We start from the raw sequence: 20369 nt of genomic DNA on the forward strand, positions 1-20369 counted from the left end.
TCCTCTGCCTCGCAGCCTCCCTCTTCTCCTCTTTGGCCATCTGCTTGTCTGCCTTCTCTGCCTCTTTTCTCTCCTTGTTCTCTCTCTTCTTCTGTGCCTGGGTGTCAAATGTGGTGGCGGAGCGCTGGGTGGTGGTCATTCGGAGCAGGGTGTCCTGATGGTGGACTTCCTGGGCCTAATGGGCCATCTGGAGGAGGCAGGCCTGGAGTCTCCGACGCTCCTCCTCCTCCCTGGCGTCCTCGACAGCAGCCTGCAGCAGATAGGCCTTGTCTACGGTGTGCTCTGTGGTGGCCATTCGGAGCAGGGCGGCCTGATGGTGGAGCCTCCGTCGCTCCTCCTCCTCCTCCTCCCTGGCAGCCTCGGCAGCAGCCACTCCGCCTCATCACCCATTGAAGGCAGTCAGGCCACTGCAGTAGACACACATACACACTGTTATATTTTTTTCTACATTTTCTGGTTGCGCCTCCTCTCCATCTTCTCCTCATTGGCACATTTTTGGGAGATGGCCCTCCTCACCTCGCCTTGGTCCACCCCAAATCGTCGACATGTGTAATCTGTAGAAGGGGGGAAAAGAAGAAGTTAAAAAACAGTTTAAGAATATTAGTTCTTTCTCACTTTCTTTCTTAACCTGGGCCACCATGCACATGGATTTAGAGGGGGGACAGAATACAATAGACAAGAGGGAGGATGAAGGACAGATGATCGGCACATGGACAGAGGGAGGGAGGACAGGGAACAGGTACATAGGGACAGGCACACAGGGACAGAGAGAGTTCAGTCGGCCGTAGCAGACCTCCTGAAGCAGGAGCGGAGGATGCAGCTGCAACAACTGCCTTCCCTCTCAAGTCGCTCTCTCCTCCTCTGCCTCGCAGCCTCCCTCTTCTCCTCTTTGGCCCTCTGCTTGTCTGCTTTTTTTCTCTCCTTGTTCTCTCTTCTTCTGTGCCTGGGTGTCGAAGGTGGCGAAGCGCTGGCTGGTGGTCATTTGGAGCAGGGTGGCCTGATGGTGGAGCCTCCGTCGCTCCTCTTCCTCCCTGGCAACCTCGGCAGCAGCCAATCCGCCTCATCACCCTCATTGGAGGCAGTCCGGCCACTGCGGTAGACACATACACACTGTGATCTACCCTTATCAAAAAAATCCTTAAGGAATCCAGTAAGGTAAATCATGTAGGAGCTCTATCAGATTTTGGAACCAAAATCCTTAAGGAATCCTATCGGAATCTTGTAAAACTCTGTCCACTGGATTCCTATAGGAATTTGGTTCCCAAAATCTGATAGAAACTGTCCAATTTCCAATAGGATTTTGTCCCATAAAAATAAAAAAAAACCTCACAGGATTTAAATTCCTATAGGATTTTACTACGTGAAATCCTATTGAACTAACCAATTTCTATAACACAAGGCAATTCGCCTTATTCACCCGGAACGTTCTAAAGACGTTGAGGTGTACACTTCAGGGGTACACTCGGCTACATCGTTGCTACACAGCCAACTGTCATGGCGCCTCACTGTTGTGTGCCGAAATGCACATCCTCAAAGAGGAAAAAATCATACCGTGGGCAGACTTTCCACCGTTTCCCAAAAGACCAGGCACTTCGGCGTGAGTGGATACATAATATCAAGAGGGATCCGGGTCCATATTTCAAGGTAAGATGCGTAATTATGTCCAATCATACGCATTAGCTAGCACAAAAGCTTAGCTCGTCAAACTTGTCATTCATGTAGCCAAGTGACGCGAATGCCTCGAGGAAATAAGAAAATATCAATGTGTAATGTGTAATAACGCTACATTTATACGAGATTTCCAGATTGTGCGTTCAATTTTGTGGTAAATGATCCGATGACCACTGGTGTGCTACCAGTTGCAGTAGGCTAGCATGCTCAAGCCAAAATGAAGTTGTTTTGCTAACGAACTAAAATACATCCATACTGGTATTTACGGTTACAGATCAACGCTGAGACCAAGGTCTGCTCTGAACACTTCGAGGAGCATTGCTTTGTGAAGACCGCCCGTGGCATCACAAAACTTATAAAGGATGCTGTGCCCACTGTTTTCGCCTGGACTTCAGAGAGGCCAAAGAGGAGGATTATCATTCGCAGACCGAGGTTAGTTTCATTCAATACTCAACTGACATAAGTGTTAACCAACACTGTGGGCAGTGAGTGCCATGTTAACAAACTTCCAAGGCCCACTGTTCTGAAATTCTGAAAAATTAACAGTCACAATGAAATGGGAAACATAAATTTAATTGATATTTATTTGTACAAATCTTTCATGTTTTAAATGTGCATCATATTCTACTGAAATTGTAAATCATCTTATCATACTAAATGTTATCATACTAAATGCTTTATATATTATATAATATTATATTGTAATATTCATACACCATTTCTCTATGAACTTGTAATAAACAAATCTGTGAAGTGTAATCCTTGTAATGTAATCCTGTTTTGTTTACTGACTTTTTTTGCACAGTGCAGGCAGGAAGGAGGAGAAAAAAAAACAATCGAGTTTAGACTTCATCTCTTGCCATTTCCTCTGGTCGAAGGTAATTCGTTCTAGATGGTACTCAGTTTTGCATTGCACAAAGAAATCGCACCATGGCATGCCAGTAATACCCATTTGCCCCATCACCTGGTAGTAGTACTCATGGGTGGTCTTCAGACAGAATTTCCCATCTGGTTGGCAGAGTAGATAGTCACAGTCTGCGACTTTGTCTTTGTCCGGGCATTTTATTTCCAGTAGCCCAAGGGCTGGTTCACTCTCAACACACACTTTGCGATCTGGGGATGCACCCAAGTGTGGGGCATGGGGGTTAATCGCCAGGCCACAGGCAAATACCTGGTTGCCTGTCAAAGTGCTGTACTCAGCAGCTGCCACAGGCTCCATCTCTGAACCTCTTTTCATCGCCTTTGTTCGCACACACTTCCTGTTCAGCAGACTGGCTGCCAAACTTTCAAAGTCCTTCACCCTGGAACAAATTCTTTTGAAAGATGTTGAGGTGAGGCGGTTAACACGCAGATCTTGCCAGGTCTTACTTAGGCTCTGTCCTCTAGTTTCTTTCTCCAACTGCTCTGCCTGATAACGTGTCACGGCTAGACCACCGTAATAGGTTGACTCTGCTTCATCCAGAACAGTTGAGAAAGAACAGGGCTGTGGTGGAAAAGGAAGTGGTGGGTCAGTATCGATGCTAGTGGCAGACAGTGGGGTGTGTTTCTGATAGCTCAACACTGATCCCAACAGAAGCTCCCCAAAAGGTGTTGACACTGGAGGCACTGGGTGACTGCAATTAGTTTCCAGCAACCTCAGCATCTGGCTGTTACTGCCAATTGCAGCCAGGTTTTGACGGAGTGAGTTGGCTAGATCTAATGCAGGTAAAGGAAGTGGCACAGGGCAGTACATGTTAGACGTGACACCCTCAGACCGTTGTTTTTTAGATGCGTCCCACGCATCTCTATAAGAGGCTTTGGTGTCCGTCCGTCCGTCCGTCCGTCCCTCCGTCCGTCCGTCCGCCCTCCCGTGATGTGTTTCCCTCCCGTGATGCGTTTCTGAATTGTGATTCCCTCCTGTGATTCCCTCTTGTGTCCACAAGGTGGCAGTCGCTCAGTTTTGGCCTGGAGCTCATGCGTGCAAACCAACCGTGCTCTTTGCCTGTGAGAAAAACATGGCGGCACTTCCTGTTGATTTTCACATGAAAGTTTTGCTTAATTTAAAGTCCCTAAGCGACTATAAATGTTGTGGCTTCCATATATTGATGTAAAAGTGCCCCACGAAGTAATGAAGCACAACAAAGTTACTCCACATTACCATTTGACCACTCGTTTTTCTATGCTAACAGGGTAGCATGTAGCATTGTAAATGATCCAGGGAGAAAGGGGGAAATGTTGTGATTTCAGTCCGCCTGAGGCAACGATTTTCGTGGGGAAGATGACCTGCATCTCGGTGGCATTGAACCACGCCCCCGTGCCTTATTTGGCTCGCTCAGCACGTGCGTCCTCAGTCCAATCGCAATGCTTTATTTTCCCCAGACGTTTAATCGCATTTAAGTGAAAGTGCCATGTATACACATCGCAAAATAACTCTTAATCCGATCTATTTAAATCGCATTTATTAAATCGGACTTAAAAACATCATGTACACGTAGCCAATGTCTCATTGATTAGTTTATGGAACTTACGGTTTGTCTGTTACGGTCCACGAAGACAATATCCACGTGAAAACGCAAACGCCTGCAAACCACTGTTTTGACAGAAATACAGTTCACCTGTCGCCTACTCTGTTTTCTTCCCAAAGCGGCATTTAAAAGTATTCCATGAAATTCAACATCAACGTCACTTCAAATAGGTGACAGCATCATGCTCACACATGAAATAACACTTCAGTGAGGGGGGGACATCACTGCTCTCATATTAAAGTGAAAAGAGAATTTCACATTTTAGTTTATTTAATGTAGGCCTATGCAAAATTGCAAATAGCCTATTCATTGAAATCTGTCCAGAAAGGGTTGTAATGTTTGCCTGTTTTTTATGTTTGTAATTTAAAAAATAAATAAAAAAAAAGTGATTTAAAAAAAAAAATAGCCTAACAAAAATAGAGATTTTATGTTAAAAAAAAATGTGATATGGGATGGACCGATGGCCCCCCTAAGCTAAATTCGCCTTAGGTCCCCACATTGCTAAATGTAGTGTAAGGGATTATTTTGAAAAGACAGTAACATGTAATCAGCAATGCATTACAGTTTTTCAGTAAATTGCCCAACACTGTTGAAATCCTATGGTACTTTTTCAAATCCAGGCTTATACAGTACATGGTAGGCTTATTGATAAATTGCCTTGACAGGTTATGAGGAGGCCAAGGGGGCGTTTGGGCAAAAAAGGTTCAGAACGGGCATAGACGGACGCATCTGTTGTCCGCCTGTCGGACTTGTTGTTTGGTGGCACGCTAGCAGGGGGCTTCAGCTTTGACACAGTCACTTCACTCACTGCCCTTGGGGTGATGCCAAGTGCTCTGGATGGAACGTGCCAGGCCTGGGGTAATGATGTGCAGCTTTTGGTCGGAGGGACGGATGTAAACTCCATTTTTACATAATGTGCCAGAGTGTACAAAAGACCTATAAGGTGATTGCACTGCCCCAAGCCAGCTTTACAACTGCAATTACTCTCACCAATAAAGGGTTGGTCATGGGAAAGCTCCACCTGTAATAGATGAGAAAACAAAACATTAGAAAAATGTTGTTTACAGCATATGGGTCATCAATGACATTTTTTGTGGCAGAGGTCAGGTGATGTAATCACAGCTAGTACCATATTGTATTAATTATGTAAATTACTTCATTTGAAATGTAGAAAATATGAATATATTTTAAACAATCCAGTGCATGATCCCACAAAAGAAACTTTGAATCATGTTGTGGCATTAACTTGCAACACCCTGATATGTTTGCCACTAAAAATATAAATGACCAGTTTACAACACTGTGCAGAGTAACGCCAAAGCCACCATGACTTCAGTAAAGACAGTACAGTAATCATGGACTCTCAGTGTAGAAACTGTCAGAGGGTAGAGGAACACTTTGTAACACCTTGGAAAAACTGTTCCCAATAAAGCAACATGTCACCACTGTAACTTACCAAAACAATAGTGTATTTTGCCATTTTGGAAAGCCTTAGTTTGTCTGCTTCGCTTAATTTTTATCACTTCACTATGCATGGCAATTTCTTTTTTTGTTTGTTTGTTTGTTTTTGCCCCTTGACGTTTACTGCGTTTGGTGAGCAGTGTTTCCCTCGACAACCTCTGTCAATGGTCTTTGAACTGAGCAACTCCGATAGGATCATCAACACTTTGACCTGTCTGAAATACTGTTTGACATGCAACATGTTTAATCACCATAACTTAACGGCATGTTAAACGTTTGGTGCTGATATTATATAGACAGGGGGAAGTGTATCAGGTCTAAACATGTAGCAAGCAGTTGACAGCAACACTGCTTCGTGAATTGAGCAGTGTAGCTAACATGGCTAAGGTCTAACACTACTCTACCTGCAAGGTGTAAGACGCCTCGTTTTTCCGCTTTGAGCGATAAGATCTAGCTCTCACGGCCAAGGAACTGCCTGTCGGGTTCTTTCTAACTGTTGGATAAATGAATAAACATCTCATTAAACCATGCTTTTGTTACTACCACCAACGTGTCAGCTAACAGGTTAGCTGAATACAGAAACAAAAACCTACCTTCTACGTCGTGTATGTATCCTTCCACCCAGTTACTGTAGCCTTTCAGCAATACAGCCCGGGGTATATTGCAGTGTTTAGATGCCCATTTTTCAACCCCATCCATTGTCAACGCCGGGATGTCGGAAAGATTAGTGGTCCACACCATGTTGTTTGTGCCCACTGACAGCTGTAGCACAGTCGGTCGCTATGGAACTGTTTACTTCCGTCCACCTCAGGCGTCAAATTACGTCAAAATGGCCGCCAGGTGAATAACGCGAATTGAAATAAAAGGAATGACTACTGGTATGATGCATTTACTAACAAATAACATTACAAACCAAACCAAGTGCTAAAAAAATCAATATAGGCACATTACAAATATTAAATAGCTGCTTGTTGACATCACATAAGAAGGAGAGGACAACAGAAGTGTATTTAAGGAAATTTACTTAATTAAAATATTTATATTTTTTCTACATTTTCTGGTTGCGCCTCCTCTCCATCTTCTCCTCATCGGCACATTTTTGGGAGATGGCCCTCCTCACCTCGCCCTGGTCCACCCCAAATCGTTGACATATGTAATCTGTAGTGGGGGGAAAGAAGAAGGAAAAAAACAGTGTAAGAATATTAGTTCTTTCTCACTTTCTTTCTTAACCTGGGCCACCATGCACATGGATTTAGAGGGGGGACAGACGACAATAGACAAGAGGGTGGATGAAGGACAGATGATCGACACATACAGGGACAGAGGGAGGGAGGACAGGGAACAGGTACATAGGGACAGAAGAGGGAGGACAGGGGACAGGCACACAGGGACAGAGAAAGTTTAGTCGGCCGTAGCAGACCTCCTTACCTGAAACAGGAGCGGAGGATGCAGCTGCAACAACTCCCTTCTCTCTCACGTCTCTCTCTCCTCTGCCTCTCAGCCTCCCTCTTCTCCTCTTTGGCCATCTGCTTGTCTGCCTTCTCTGCCTCTTTTCTCTCCTTCTTCTGTGCCTGGGTGTCCAAGGTGGTGGCGGAGCGCTGGGTGGTGGTCATTCGGAGCAGGGTGTCCTGATGGTGGGCCTGCTGGGCCATCTGGAGGAGGCAGGCCTGGAGCCTCCAACGCTCCTCCTCCTCCCTGGCGTCCTCGACAGCAGCCTGTAGCAGGAAGGCCCTGTCTACGGTGTGCTCTGTGGTGGCCATTCGGAGCAGGGCGGCCTGATGGTGGACCTCCGGGGCCTGCTGAGCCATCTGGAGGAGGCAGGCCTGGAGTAAAGAGGTTGGATATAAAATAAGAGGAATCGAAACACCCCACTCAAAGCAAAACCATGTGCTCAAAATTTGGTCTCCTAAGGGGGAGTTGTCCCTCCTTCTTCTTCTCTTTTCGTGGTGTTTGCACAAGACGTGCGCTACCGCCATCTACAGCGCTAAGGGGACTCAATTTATTCTCTACCTCAAAACTCCGAAGGAGCCTCCGTGGGCCTGCTGAGCCATCTGGAGGACCAACACTATCACCAGCAGCAGGCCCAAGACCAGGAGCATCAGGACCAGCACCAACACAATCAACACCATCAAGACCAGGACATAGCCGTGGGAACTAGGGGTGCAGGGGGTGCAGCTGCACCCCCTGCTGTGGGAGCTTGGGGTGCAGGGGGTGCAGAAGAAATGTGCATTGCGGGATCAGGAGGAGCAAGAACAAAAATGTATCGTGATAACATATTGCCTGCTCCGATCGGGAATCGAACACGCATCTTGAAGCCCAACATTCCATCTCGAGTGTGTGTAGCCCGTACCTACCGGCTGAGCCACTGCTCCGCTCTACTCAAACGATGTTGCTATTTAGAATTATCGTACGGTGTAATGCGAGACAGCGGTCTACTTAAGCATGCACTTAAACTATGCCAGTTTGCATCCATTACAACAAATGCATCGATAATCATAACAAAGGGGTGAAAATGTTGAACAAAAATGGTTAAGAACAGTTTCTTAATAATAGGAATAGGTCTACTGTTAAAATGTTCTGTTCTGCTGAACGTGGTGACGTTGTGCATCGGTGGTATTGCTTTGCATTCATAATTTCAAGCCCAAAATGAATCAATAAACACCTTAAAACACGTAAAATAATTGTCATTTTTTGGTGTACACAATGGCATATTGTTCAGTAGAGTTTCTTAATTATTAAAAAATAATGTTTAAAATAATTTAATAACGTAGTGACGTTGCTAACGCTGTGCATTGTGGATATTATTGCATTTCATTCATCATTCATTCATTCATTCAAATACATTTATTCAGCGCTGAGATATGTCTCAAAAAAGGATTTTAGATTTTTTTGGTGGCTCATCTGTGCCCAAAGTCAGCCGGTTAGCGGAGGAGGATACTCATGTCGGGGATGAGACTGCTAATGGGATCGCAATCGCAGAGGAGGATGGAGATAACGGTCCGCTCCCTGTCCCGCTGGAGAATGGCCCTGCGGTCGCTCTTCCCGCCGCCGCCACCAACAATGGATCATCTAGGCAGCTGCTTACCACTGGTAAAAAAACCCTTTCAGCCATTCAAACACAGTTTCCCCAGCCGACGTTTTGGAAACGAAACATGCAGCAGGTCATTTTCGCCGGCCTGGTTCAATAAGTGGACTTGGCTGCACTATGTTCCTGAGACTGATCGTGCCCTGTGTTTCACGTGTGTGGGGGCCATCGAAAAAAAACTGACCAGCCCCGAGAACTTTCGCGCTGAGAATCCTTTTGTCTCCGATGGCTTCGGAAACTGGCACAAGGCAACCACCAAGTTTACTGAACACGAACGAAGCAAACTGCACATAGAGTCAGCGCAGAAACTGGCTGCATTAGAGGGCACTCCAATCAATGCTCTGTTGTCAGATGCTGTATCCAAACAGCAGGCCACAGCTCGCCATGTTCCGGAGCATTCGCTTTTTGGGCAGCAAGGGCATCCCGTTCTGGCATTCTCTACGAGTACATGTTGGAGCGCACATATGACATGCCCAGAGAACAGGAGTGGGTCGCCAGACGTGACAACTGGATGTCCAACACAATACAAAATGAGATCATCCAACAATTCGCGCACGGCATACAGAGGGAAATCGTGGGCCGTTCCTCGGAGTCTGCGTTTTTTGGGTTAGTGGCTGATGGGACCACGGACATTAGCACCACAGAACAGTCCTCGTGCAGCTTGCAGTTTGCAGACCACAGCTTGGAGAGGCACTGCCTTTTCCTGGGGTTTTACAACGCACCGGACACCACAGGACAAACACTGTTTGACTGCATCAAAGACCTTTTCTTGAGAATGAACATTCCAATTGACAGGCTTGCAGCATATTGTTTTGATGGTGCCAGCAATATGTCTGGCTGTTTTTCTGGCGTCCAGGCTCGCCTAAAAGAACTGTGTCCCGGGTCCATGTATATCCATTGCAACAATCACGCACTGGATTTGGTGCTCCAGGAGGTCGCCAGCGAAGTCAGCCTTGTGGCGGAAACACTGAACTTCGTGCGCTCTGTGTCTGCTGCGATACGCGAGTCGCCAAAACGCAAACATCTATTGGAAACAATGTTCAGCAGTTGCGACGAGATGGCGGTCAATATCCTTGGCTTGTGCCCAACCAGGTGGTGTGTGCGGGCAAAAGCAATCCATCGCATATGCGCCTCCTACAGCACTCTGCTGGCTACATTGACGGAGCTGAAAGAAGACAAATCAACACGCGGTGACAGCAGAGCGAAGCTCAGTGGTTTGTGGAAGCAAGCACGTAAAGCCAAAACGTATTTTGGCCTGATGTGCTGCAACGCACTCTTTGAACCCTGCGAGGCCGTGGCGAGGAAGCTGCAGGGCTCAAAAACCAGCGCGCTTGGCACACTGGAGTGCGTAAACGTCCTGAAGGATAGCATTGCAGCTCTTCGGAACGACGACACAGCTGTTTCACAGATTCTCCAAACAACTGAAGAGCAAGCTCGCAAACTGGTGTTAACCATGCCAGAAAACAGAGTAAGCAGAACCCCAGCACGTTTCAGGCACACAGCAGAGCCAGAAATACCAGCACACAGTACGCCATCGGTTTGTTGGAAACGTGAGTTTTACGAGGCTGTCGATTTGGTGTCGGGGGAGCTGAAGAGGCGCTTCAACGAAGACACTTTGAGACTTGCGGTGGAGAGAGAAAGGGCTGTTACTGTTGCGGCTCAGGGAGGAGGAGTTCAGTTGGAGGGCCTTCAGCTACCCAAAAGTGTGGACAGTGCGCGGCTGGACCTACAGATGAAGATGCTGAGCAGTGTGACAGCACTGCATCCGTGCAACTCTGTCAGAGATGTAGCTGAACGTCTGCGCAATCTCCATCCGCAGACACGATCGTTGTTCACAGAGGTGGAGAAGCTCGTGCAATTGTGCTTATGTCTGCCCATATCAGTGGCCTCCTCTGAGCGCTCGTTCTCAACTCTGCGGAGGCTGAAGACCTGGTTACGATCCACCATGACGCAACAGAGACTGACGCATCTGGCACTGATGAATGTGCATAAAGACATACTACACAACATTGACATCCAAGCCCTTATGAGGGACTTCATATCTGTAACAGCAGAGCGTCAGTCCGTTTTTGGAGTGCTGTAGGTCTGCATCCCCATCTCACTCCATCTCCTGGTAAGTGCCACTGAGCAGCGTAGGCCTACTAATTATTTTATGATATTAATGTTGTTTTCAATGCTGTGGGCCTAAATAATATTCTAAGTATTCTACAGTAGTAAATATTCTACAGTAATTTTTATTTTTAGTTGATTTGTTATCATTGGACCCACGTCCCACGCACGCGAGTCCTGCTCCTGTATGGGCTTCTTCATTGCATGATGAGGCTGAGAAAGATATGTGGTTTTGATATTACGGCTCCTCTCATTTAATGTCCTCTGTCTGTCTGTCTGTCTGTCTGTGCTCGTCATCCACAGAGACCCTCGATGGCGGTGTGACCGACGATTCCAGCACAGCATTGATGTTCATACTTCATAGCCTAATTATTTTAATGTTGTTAAGCCAGCTGCCACCGAGCAGTAATGTACACACAGAGATCTAGTTCTTTTTTTGCAAATTAATTAGTTCTGTCAGTGATTTTTTTTGCACATTAAAATCTTTCACGAAAGGAAATATACACAGCTGTTTATTGTATTTGTTTTATATTCTACAAGTTTGTGTAAAATTAATTTTCCTGGTGAACCAGAAGCTATGTGTTGACGCCCAGGGGGCTGGGCTACACAATCCTTCTGGTACACCTGTGATTCGCTCTCCTCCTCCGTTTTCGAAATAACCGGGGCAGCACGACGAATCAGGATCGTAGGAAGGGATTTCAATGGGTATGACGTTTATCGAACGCAACACCCTCCCCCAGCGTAGTTCTGCTGTGCCCGCCCCCTCCCTGAATCACAACAGTAATGGCGGCGTGCGAGGAGTTATCATGCGTCGGGATGGAAGCAGCAATTTCAGCAGTGTTATCCAAAATACCTCAAGTTGATTTTCTAAAGGACGTTGTTCTGTTTTGGTTCCCGAACTGGCGGCGCTTACGTGACGACACGTCCTACGTCACAAAGCTTCAACGTGAGTGGTCGAAGTGTCATGTCATTCATATCAGGTTGCTCCAACCGCGTGCAAGCATCTTTTGACTAAACCCCGCCTGCGGAGAGGCGTGAAAGGGCAGTGTGCCAGTAGCCTGTTACTTACAGGCTACTGGTTCACCAGGAAAAAAATTAATGGTAGGCCTATGCCAAATTAGGCATATTCAAATTCCTTGTCAAGTTGCAGGGGAAATAAAGACGTAGGCCTTATTTGTTTTAACGATCACGTGGAATTAGTCAATATTCAAATCAAAGTGATTTATTGAACGAACGTTATTGTGAGTTTTCAAGTTTGCGTGTTTAAACGACAATCTTGTGCCTGCTTTGAACAAAAGGTGAAATGCATGGGCATCTAGGCCGTGCTGGTTTGAATTACTATAATAGTGGTCCTCGATGTTTTGCCTGGTATTTGCAGTACACAGTCGCCATCTACTGACTGCTAGTTTTATTGACGGGTTAAGCAGAAGCCTATTTCTCACAACGCCCCTTGGTTAAGGTAGGCCTATCTGTGGTTAAGGTGAACCAAACCTGTGTGTCCCCCAAGGCATCCCGTAGCTCAAGGCCTACGTCATCCATTTTACTCCCGCGAGAACTCTGATGCAACAGTAAACATTTCATTTCTGTTTTGAGAGGCGTACATGTCGTGGGATTTTCCTGTATTGATTTGTTACCCTCCTAATAGTTACAAAAGCAACATAATTAAGCTTTACATATGACATATTGCTGGATTAGGGGTAATGTTAAAATGGCACAAGAAACGTGAGAAAATGAGCCGAACAGTGTAAGCTACAGTACATCCACTTACTAGCCGTGTTGGGTGTTACACCATGGATTCAAGTGGAATATTTGTGATGAAAGTCTTGAAACAAAGACAGTGTTTTAAGGTAAGGCACTGTGGTTATTCATTTTGCCCGCCGTGGCACAGTGACTTTGGTACATTGAATGTTTTTACCTTGCGAAAAAGTTGGTTCATGCTGAAGTAGGTTCGGCTAAAGGATGGTTTGCGCCATGAAGACGGACTCAGATGTTGTACTGATATTATTCATTTTAAACTTTCGTGCGCTTTAAACGGTGTGTCCATGCTGCTCATCATGTTGTTTTTACTTTTCTTAATGGAAACATTTCTGCAAATGGTATTTCACTGCGTACATGTTTGCATGTATGCAAAAACTATAGTGGGGTGGATAGCACGTTTTGAAGATGACGCAAGAGTTGCGTGAGGCTTGAAAATAGATCGGACTTGACAATGCATATTCTACACGTTTTACATAGCCTACTCAGTTTGGACTCAATCTGCAACAAGTGAGAATGTTTTGGAATGACCGCATAGCAATGACTGTCACAGATGTCACCACTTAAACAGATTTTGACCGGCCATAGCCTGTTGTGTGTGTTGTTGGTATCTTTACAACGTCGTCGTTGTTGTTGTTGTGTGCAAGCAGTTCATGTTGAATTGGCACTGAACACTGTTGAGCAGCTTTTTGTTTGAATTTCACGGTTCTGCGTTGGCTGTCCCTTCTTTACGTGATCTCCTTTGCATCCGACATTGTCTACCTCCCTTGCCCCCCCCCCCCCCGTTTTTTTCCCCTAAACTGCACCCCCTGTTAAAAACTACTTCCCACGGCCATGGACCAGGACCAACACAATCAACACCATCAAGACCAGGACCAACACAATCAACACCATCAAAACCAGCACCAACACAATCAACACCATCAAGACCAGCACCAAAACAATCAACACCATCAAGACCAGCACCAAAACAATCAACACCACCAACACAATCAGAAGCAGCATCATCTCCAGCACCAGCACCAGACTCTGTAAGAATCTGTTTGATTTTGATGGTATAGTTTCAGTTCGTTAGTTTCAGCTGCACTGTTTTCTAATGCTTCTTTTCCACTGTCAGTTTTTCTGGTAGGCCGACAGCTTTACACAGCGCAACTCAGCTGCCACTTTTTGCTTTTCAATTTGGCACGACACAGCTCAGTCGAAGAGCAAAAAAGTGGCAGCCAAGTCGAGCTGTAGGCCTTCCAAAAAACCGACAGTGAAAAAGAGGCATAAATGCATCAGCTGTACAGCAGGTGAATCTAAATGCAAATGTGCATGTGTTAAATGTAGACTTTAACAGATTGTTTACCTACATGGGTTTGCATGTGCTGGCAGTGGTGTTCTTAGATGCTGCTATCTTTAAAGAATATGTACAGTACAGTATTGAGGAAGGAGAGAGTGTGTAGTATTGTGCTTGTGACTGTGTAAGAGCTGCATGTAGAAGTAGATTTGTGACAGTGTTATCTGCTTGCATTAAAGGTCATCCCAAAAGGACTTGTGGAGCGCTGCTCCATACAAAACCCCCAGAAGTTCATCAACGACTTACTTCATGGCCTCTACACCCGAGAATTCATGTGTGCCCACTCAGTGACTGGCCAGACCTCCAGCAGCGGCACAGAAAATAAACCTGGCCTCCAAAAAGACCTCGTTGAAATAACAAGTAGGTGTAGAATTGATACCTGGCCGGTTTGAGAAAAGCTGTTAATTCTGATAAACTCATATTCATATCTTTGGTATATGTGTTTGCGTGCTCCTACAGATGCGGCAAAGACAAAATTTCAACACATCACAGACTCCAACGTCAAAGCGTTCATCCGTCAGAAACTAAACAATGCTGCCAAACTCAACAAATAGATCAACAATACACTACCATTTGGGGAAATCCATTCATTTTAACTTTCCCTTGCGTTAAACAGTTGAGTTTAGATCATTATTGACCACTATTCCCTGTCTAACCTGAATAGTGACTGAATGTTAACTCACTCATTGAATAGTGAGTTAACATTCAGGCACTATTCAGGTTAGAAAAAGGTGAAAAATGAATGGATTTCCCCAAATGGTAGCGTACACCTCTATCTATTTGCACCACACACACAAACACATACACACATTTGACAGGAACTGACCAAAAGAATGGTTATTCTGCCATAATAGTTATTAAATAATTAATCATTTGAATTTAAATGAATTACTCGAAAGTGTCATCTTAGTTCAATATGACCTTGGCCAAATGGTTGCTATTGCACAGCCAAGTATTTTGAGTTGAGTGCATCCTCCTCTCATCAAGTAGTGATGTTTTGAAAACGAAAGTTTTAATACAGTAATTATTTTTCAAGTGTTTCTTAATTAAGACACTAGTCGTATGTATTACTAAAGGCCCTCAATAAATTATCACCTGTTTAAAGAAAGTTGATTTCTTTTAGCATGTGGCAAAAGCGGTCAATGCGGTAGGTTCTGAAAGCCGCACCGCAGCCGACAAATAAAATGGGGGGACATCAAGGTTGATGTTAAAAGAAAGGTGGCTGCCCACAATCGAAGTATGGGCCAGATGGGCGGCGGAACCGGTGTGGAGGACCTATCTGTTTACGAACAGAGGGTGGCTGGTGTACTCGGACACCGGTCGTTTGTCGGCGTGGTGTCACCCTGTGAGGGGGATTCGGATCTGGCCCAGCCCATGGAAGGTAAACCCATTATTTTTTTCTAACTAGGCCTCGGCTATAGTGTCATTCAACCTTTGTTTTTTTGTTTGTTTTTTTACATTACATTAGCATCTTAGTCATTATTATATCACATAGAACATGCAACCAACAATAGGCTATAACACGTGCACTTGTTTTCTTCAATGTGATTTTAATAATAATCAAATTGTATTCCACAAAACAGAGAATCAAGGAGTCACGGGTGACTCTGGAGACACGCCAACACCAATTGAGGAGGAAGAGGTCTCTCAGCTGGCATCATCTGGATTAGCCTCGTCCAGCCGCTCCTCCTCACCACATGCGCCAGCGGGCACACCAACGGGCCGCGTGCTCACGCGCGCAGTCCTAGATGTACAGGGGGACATAGTAAAAGGACTCAATGAGCTCAATAAAACGATGAAGGGGGTGTGGGATGAACTGAAGGGGTTAAATGCCAAATTAAATGCATACATGCATAAGTAAGTTCTGTTTTTGTGTCTGATTATCTTTTTTATGATGTTGCAATGAATTGCTGACGGAGCCTGATGGCATTTCTATCTGGCTGCTCATTGGGCGGTGGTCCGGGGTCGGGGTCCTCATCCAGGTCAATGTCTCCCAGTGGTACGCCGTGTCGCTGCGCAATATTGTGCAGCACCCCACAAGCCAACACAATGCGGCACACCTTTTCTGGCCTGTACAGCAGTACCCCACTGCTCTTGTCAAGGGAGCGCCAATGGCCCTTCAGATGCCAAATCGTGCGCTCCACGATCACCCACGTTCTTGTGTGCATGTTTGTATACCGCAGCTCTTGTGCAGTCTGTGGGTTGGCGAGGGGGGTGAATAGCCATTGGCGCAAAGGGTACCCGCTGTCTCCTATCAATTGGAATATGAGAAACGTATGAGCTCCAGTGTGTACATGTGTATAACGTACATTAAAGGGGATAGAGAATCAAAATCATGTTTTTCGCGTTTTTACTGTTAGGTCAGAGTCTCCCAACTGTGCGGTGGGGAGCACACACAAAGTGCCAGAAATGGTCAGAACCTCTGTCTCAAGTACGTCCTATTTTTTTGAATCACCGCCAAAAAAAATCGGCCAATCCCGTTTTTGCACTTAATTGACGTCACGATATTGCAAAAAGCCCCCCCATACCCGCACCCACAGAAACCCCATTTGAAACACGCCCCTTCGAAATTGTGCCTGCCCACCCTCACATTAGCACGGGAAGACGAGCGAGCCCAAGATCCACCTCATCTGGACGAGCAGTGGCTAGGTGTAACAGGTATTATGTCTTTACATAGTCTTCCAAGGGAAAGCAATTGTGCGAGACCAATGGCTTTTATTCATTTTTAACAGTATCCCAAGTACACACAACTGTGAACTAGCCTTTTTCTTTGCTCTGCGCATTTCACGGATGACTGTTTCATAAACCGTGCACAATTTTGAGGTGGCTTCAGTCGGAATCTAAAGTGGGTCAGTTCCAACTTTGCGTCCAAATCAACCCCAGCAACCAGTATCGCATGTAAGTATCGCATTGTTCATTTTTTACATTTGTGTTGCTGCGCCATGTTCTTCTTGTAACAATTGCACGTTAGCTTTGGTTTGTTTATCTGGTAAATGAGCTAACCCCATATCAGCTTTAGCTATGTGCACCATTGGCATTGTAGGCTATGCAAAATGCCAGCTTATTATTTCAGTACAATCCTCAGACTACGAGCTCAATAGGAAGGGGGTGTCAGAAACCGAGGCTATTCCAAGCAACCTAGCAGGTGGTTCAGTGCTAACATGTTTCCATATCAATCCTCTACTCCAGTAGTGTTTCTCAACCTTTTTTTAGGCGAGGCACCCTTTCAATTCATGAAAAATTTCAAGGCACTTCAAACCAACAAGCCGTAACATGGCATGCATCCGATAGCCTACCATATGGTAAGCTTAGAAAAGTAACAAATTTGGAGACCTCACACGACCTTCGTTCAAAGCTGCAGCTGACTGAGGCGACCTATATTTACTTGTGCGTAAATGGCAGATGAAAGATTACACTGGCTACGTGTACATGGTGTTTTTAAGTCCGATTTAATAAATGCGATTTAAATAGATCGGATCGATGTGTATACATGGCACTTTCACTTAAATGCGATTAAACGTCTGGGGAAAATAAAGCGTTGCGATTGGACTGAGGACGCACGTGCTGAGTGAGCCAAATAAGGCACGGGGGAGTGGTCTTCCCCACGAAAATCGTTGCCTCAGGCGGACTGAAATCACAACATTTCCCCCTTTCTCCCTGGATCATTTACAATGCTACATTAGCTACCCTGTTAGCATAGAAAAACGAGTGGTCAAATAGTAATGTGGAGTAACTTTGTTGTGCTTCATTACTTCGTGGGGCACTTTTACATCAATATATGGAAGCCACAACATTTATAGTCGCTTAGGGACTTTAAATTAAGCAAAACTTTCATGTGAAAATTAACAGGAAGTGCCGCCATGTTTTTCTCTCTGGCAAAGAGCACGGTCTCTTGGCGCCATCATGTGGTCAACGAGCATGCGTGGAACGACTGGATTTATTGTAATTCTGAATAAAAGGTTACATGACAGAGGAACGTGTTTAATCGGATTTAAAAGAGGATTAAACCACCCACTTTAATCGGACTTAAGTTTAAATCGGAATAAACTTAAATCCTGTTCGGTAAGTGTTTACATGATATTTTTAGAGTGGAATTAAGATTTAAAGTGAGTTAAATCGGACTTAAGTGTCTCATGTAAACGCATAGACTGACTATCAATAAAGACAACTATGTATCTCATTACAAATTTATCAGCCACGTTTCCGCGGCACCCCTGTTGAGAAACTGCTCTACTGTGTATGAGATGCTATTTTCACGGCAATCTTGGACCGTGATCTGAAACATGTCAGTGAAGAGTATTCGTGTCGTTTTCAGAGCGTAGAGCCACTTCGATCTCTCTGTGAAAGGGAAGTCCATTTCACCGACCTAGACGTCTGCTGCCAGGCTGCTGCTGAAAATCGAGTCTCCGTGACGCATAAAGCAAATCACAGGTGAGTGTGTTCTTTGCGCAACGATAGAGCTGTGATCAACAAGTTGCTCGGCGAAAAATGCAAAACTGGAGTAGAAGCGGTTTCCCTGACCGACGCTGAGATATCGTCAAATTGCAAAAGGTTTGTGTACAAATTTCCGAAATATAACTCTACATCCTTTAATTTGAACACTTGCTTTGTGCAATTAATCAAGGAAGAGTTTATATTTTTACACTGTGTTGCAGAGAGATCGTGCTAAAACTGATGAAACAAATAAACACCATCCGGCGGTGGCAGGAAGTCAGCCATCAATGCATTTGCTCCATAGGGAAACTTACAAAGCACACCACGACGATCGTTTAACAAAACACACAAGTTGTTTTACTTCAAGACAATGATATTGCCTTCAGAAACAGGTTTTACTTGCAATTTTGAAAATGTAATGCAAAATGTTGAAATTATGATCTCGTAAAAAATGCATTGAAGTGAATGGAGAAATGCTCCAATTGTAGTAATGGACCCATATATTCAAATTACACATCAAAAATGAATAATGATCTATATTACACTCATAAATAGGTTGTTGAGCATTCGATCAGCTATGTTTTTACATAGATTTTAAAAAATTACCCAACCAGGCTGTGGGAAATGTAAAATATGGTCCTGCTAAAACAAGGATAGGCTATAAAAAAAATGGCAGGATCTCACTAAATATTTAAAGATAATCCTCAAATTACTCACACTAAGTAGGCTATAGCCTACCCCCATGATTTATCAATTGAGTCTACTTCATAGTTATGTGACAAGTGCAATGACGATAACCCGTCAGCTTCCAAGATAATGGAATGAGGAAAACGGATGAGAGATAGCCTGGGAACTCCCATACTGCCTTTAGTTCTACACAATCGTTTCGATCTGAAAGACAATCTCACTTGTGATTAGGTCTGGTGTTAACCAGGCAAGATGAGAGAGGCTTCTTGAGCTGAACCCCAAACACTAAGGTAGCGCGATGATGAAGCCTTGTTTTGCCAGCATCAAAAACAGTAGGCCAACGCTTACAGTAATATAGTAATGTGGTCATGACAGAGACGGTCTATTATGAATTAAAATAATCGTTGGTAACATCCTACCGTTTAGAAACGTTTCCCTGAGGCCGTAGGTATGCTGGTTGTTGCCGCTGTTCGTCTTCTTCTTTCCCCTCTGGCTTGAACATAAATAGAGCTGGATCCGCGAGTGTGCCATGGCACATGACTAGTTTTGGTCGTATTTTATCTTATCTAATAACAACGGCAATTCACGTTCTAGCAGTCAAATAATTAGAGCTACCATCATAGCCCTTTGATACCACACTACGAAAAGGTTAGCTGTAAATATTGGCATGGCTGTAAAAGTAATAGCAAGGACAACCAATCAGGAAGCACGGCAAATAATCCGCGTCATCATTTACGTGAATTTATAATGAGGTTGCCAAATAAGCACAGAAATGAGCGAATTGAGGCCAAACGAAGCATGTTGAATCCCAACCAATACACAACGTTTTCACATAGCCCTTTATGAAGGTTCTGAGACCTTACAGACCCAGCCAATTTTTTTTTTTTGGCTATATATCACTTCACAGAACAAGGGTAAATAGCCCATTCAACCATTCTCTATCCCCTTACATTAAACTGTTGGGTACTTACCAAGCAACCACCCATCACGCACTATGCCACCGTCAAGCCTAATCCCCACCAAGCTGTTAGTGAGGACGAACGAATCGTGTGTTGCTCCAGGCCACCTTGACACAATATTTAGAAGGCGCATTTGGGCATCACATATTATTTGCACATTTATTGAATGGAAGTGTTTTCTATTCACGTGCAAATGTTCCTCTTCAGATTCAGATGGCGCCTTTATAGCAACGTGCGTGCAGTCGATCGCTCCGATTACATTTTGAAAACCGGCAATCGCTGCAAATTGCGTTTTTATCTGTGCTTGGTCCACTACATCATAGGGAAACTGTATGTCACTGATTCTTGAGAAAGCGGCTAAAACA

General features: G+C 44.8%; 2 protein-coding genes across 2 annotated transcripts; both read left to right on the top strand.

Annotated features, from left to right (window-relative positions):
• The first annotated feature begins 9710 nt into the window (after positions 1 to 9710).
• LOC134458961 (uncharacterized) lies at positions 9711 to 11193 on the top strand. Its single transcript, XM_063211329.1, has 2 exons — positions 9711 to 10834; positions 11134 to 11193. The coding sequence occupies exon 1, from the start codon at positions 9758 to 9760 to the stop codon at positions 10802 to 10804; it is 1047 nt and encodes a 348-aa protein (XP_063067399.1). The 5' UTR covers positions 9711 to 9757; the 3' UTR covers positions 10805 to 10834; positions 11134 to 11193.
• A 1800-nt stretch (positions 11194 to 12993) lies between these two features.
• On the top strand, positions 12994 to 14496 carry LOC134457739 (BEN domain-containing protein 6-like). The gene is made up of 4 exons (XM_063209713.1): positions 12994 to 13009; positions 13429 to 13616; positions 14104 to 14284; positions 14384 to 14496. The coding sequence occupies exons 1-4, from the start codon at positions 12994 to 12996 to the stop codon at positions 14476 to 14478; spliced, it is 480 nt and encodes a 159-aa protein (XP_063065783.1). The 3' UTR covers positions 14479 to 14496.
• The last annotated feature ends 5873 nt before the right edge of the window (positions 14497 to 20369 follow it).

This window comes from Engraulis encrasicolus, chromosome 11 (genome assembly GCF_034702125.1).
Source record: "Engraulis encrasicolus isolate BLACKSEA-1 chromosome 11, IST_EnEncr_1.0, whole genome shotgun sequence".
Classification (NCBI taxonomy): Eukaryota; Metazoa; Chordata; class Actinopteri; order Clupeiformes; family Engraulidae; genus Engraulis; species Engraulis encrasicolus.

Bases quoted from the DNA above. Each gene is read 5' to 3' on its own strand.
- LOC134458961 (XM_063211329.1), top strand. From the start codon at position 9,758: ATGTTCAGCAGTTGCGACGAGATGGCGGTCAATATCCTTGGCTTGTGC.
- LOC134457739 (XM_063209713.1), top strand. The intron at 13,617-14,103 runs GTAAGAATCTGT...CTTGCATTAAAG, and splicing joins CAGCACCAGCACCAGACTCT to GTCATCCCAAAAGGACTTGT. The intron at 14,285-14,383 runs GTAGGTGTAGAA...GTGCTCCTACAG, and splicing joins AGACCTCGTTGAAATAACAA to ATGCGGCAAAGACAAAATTT.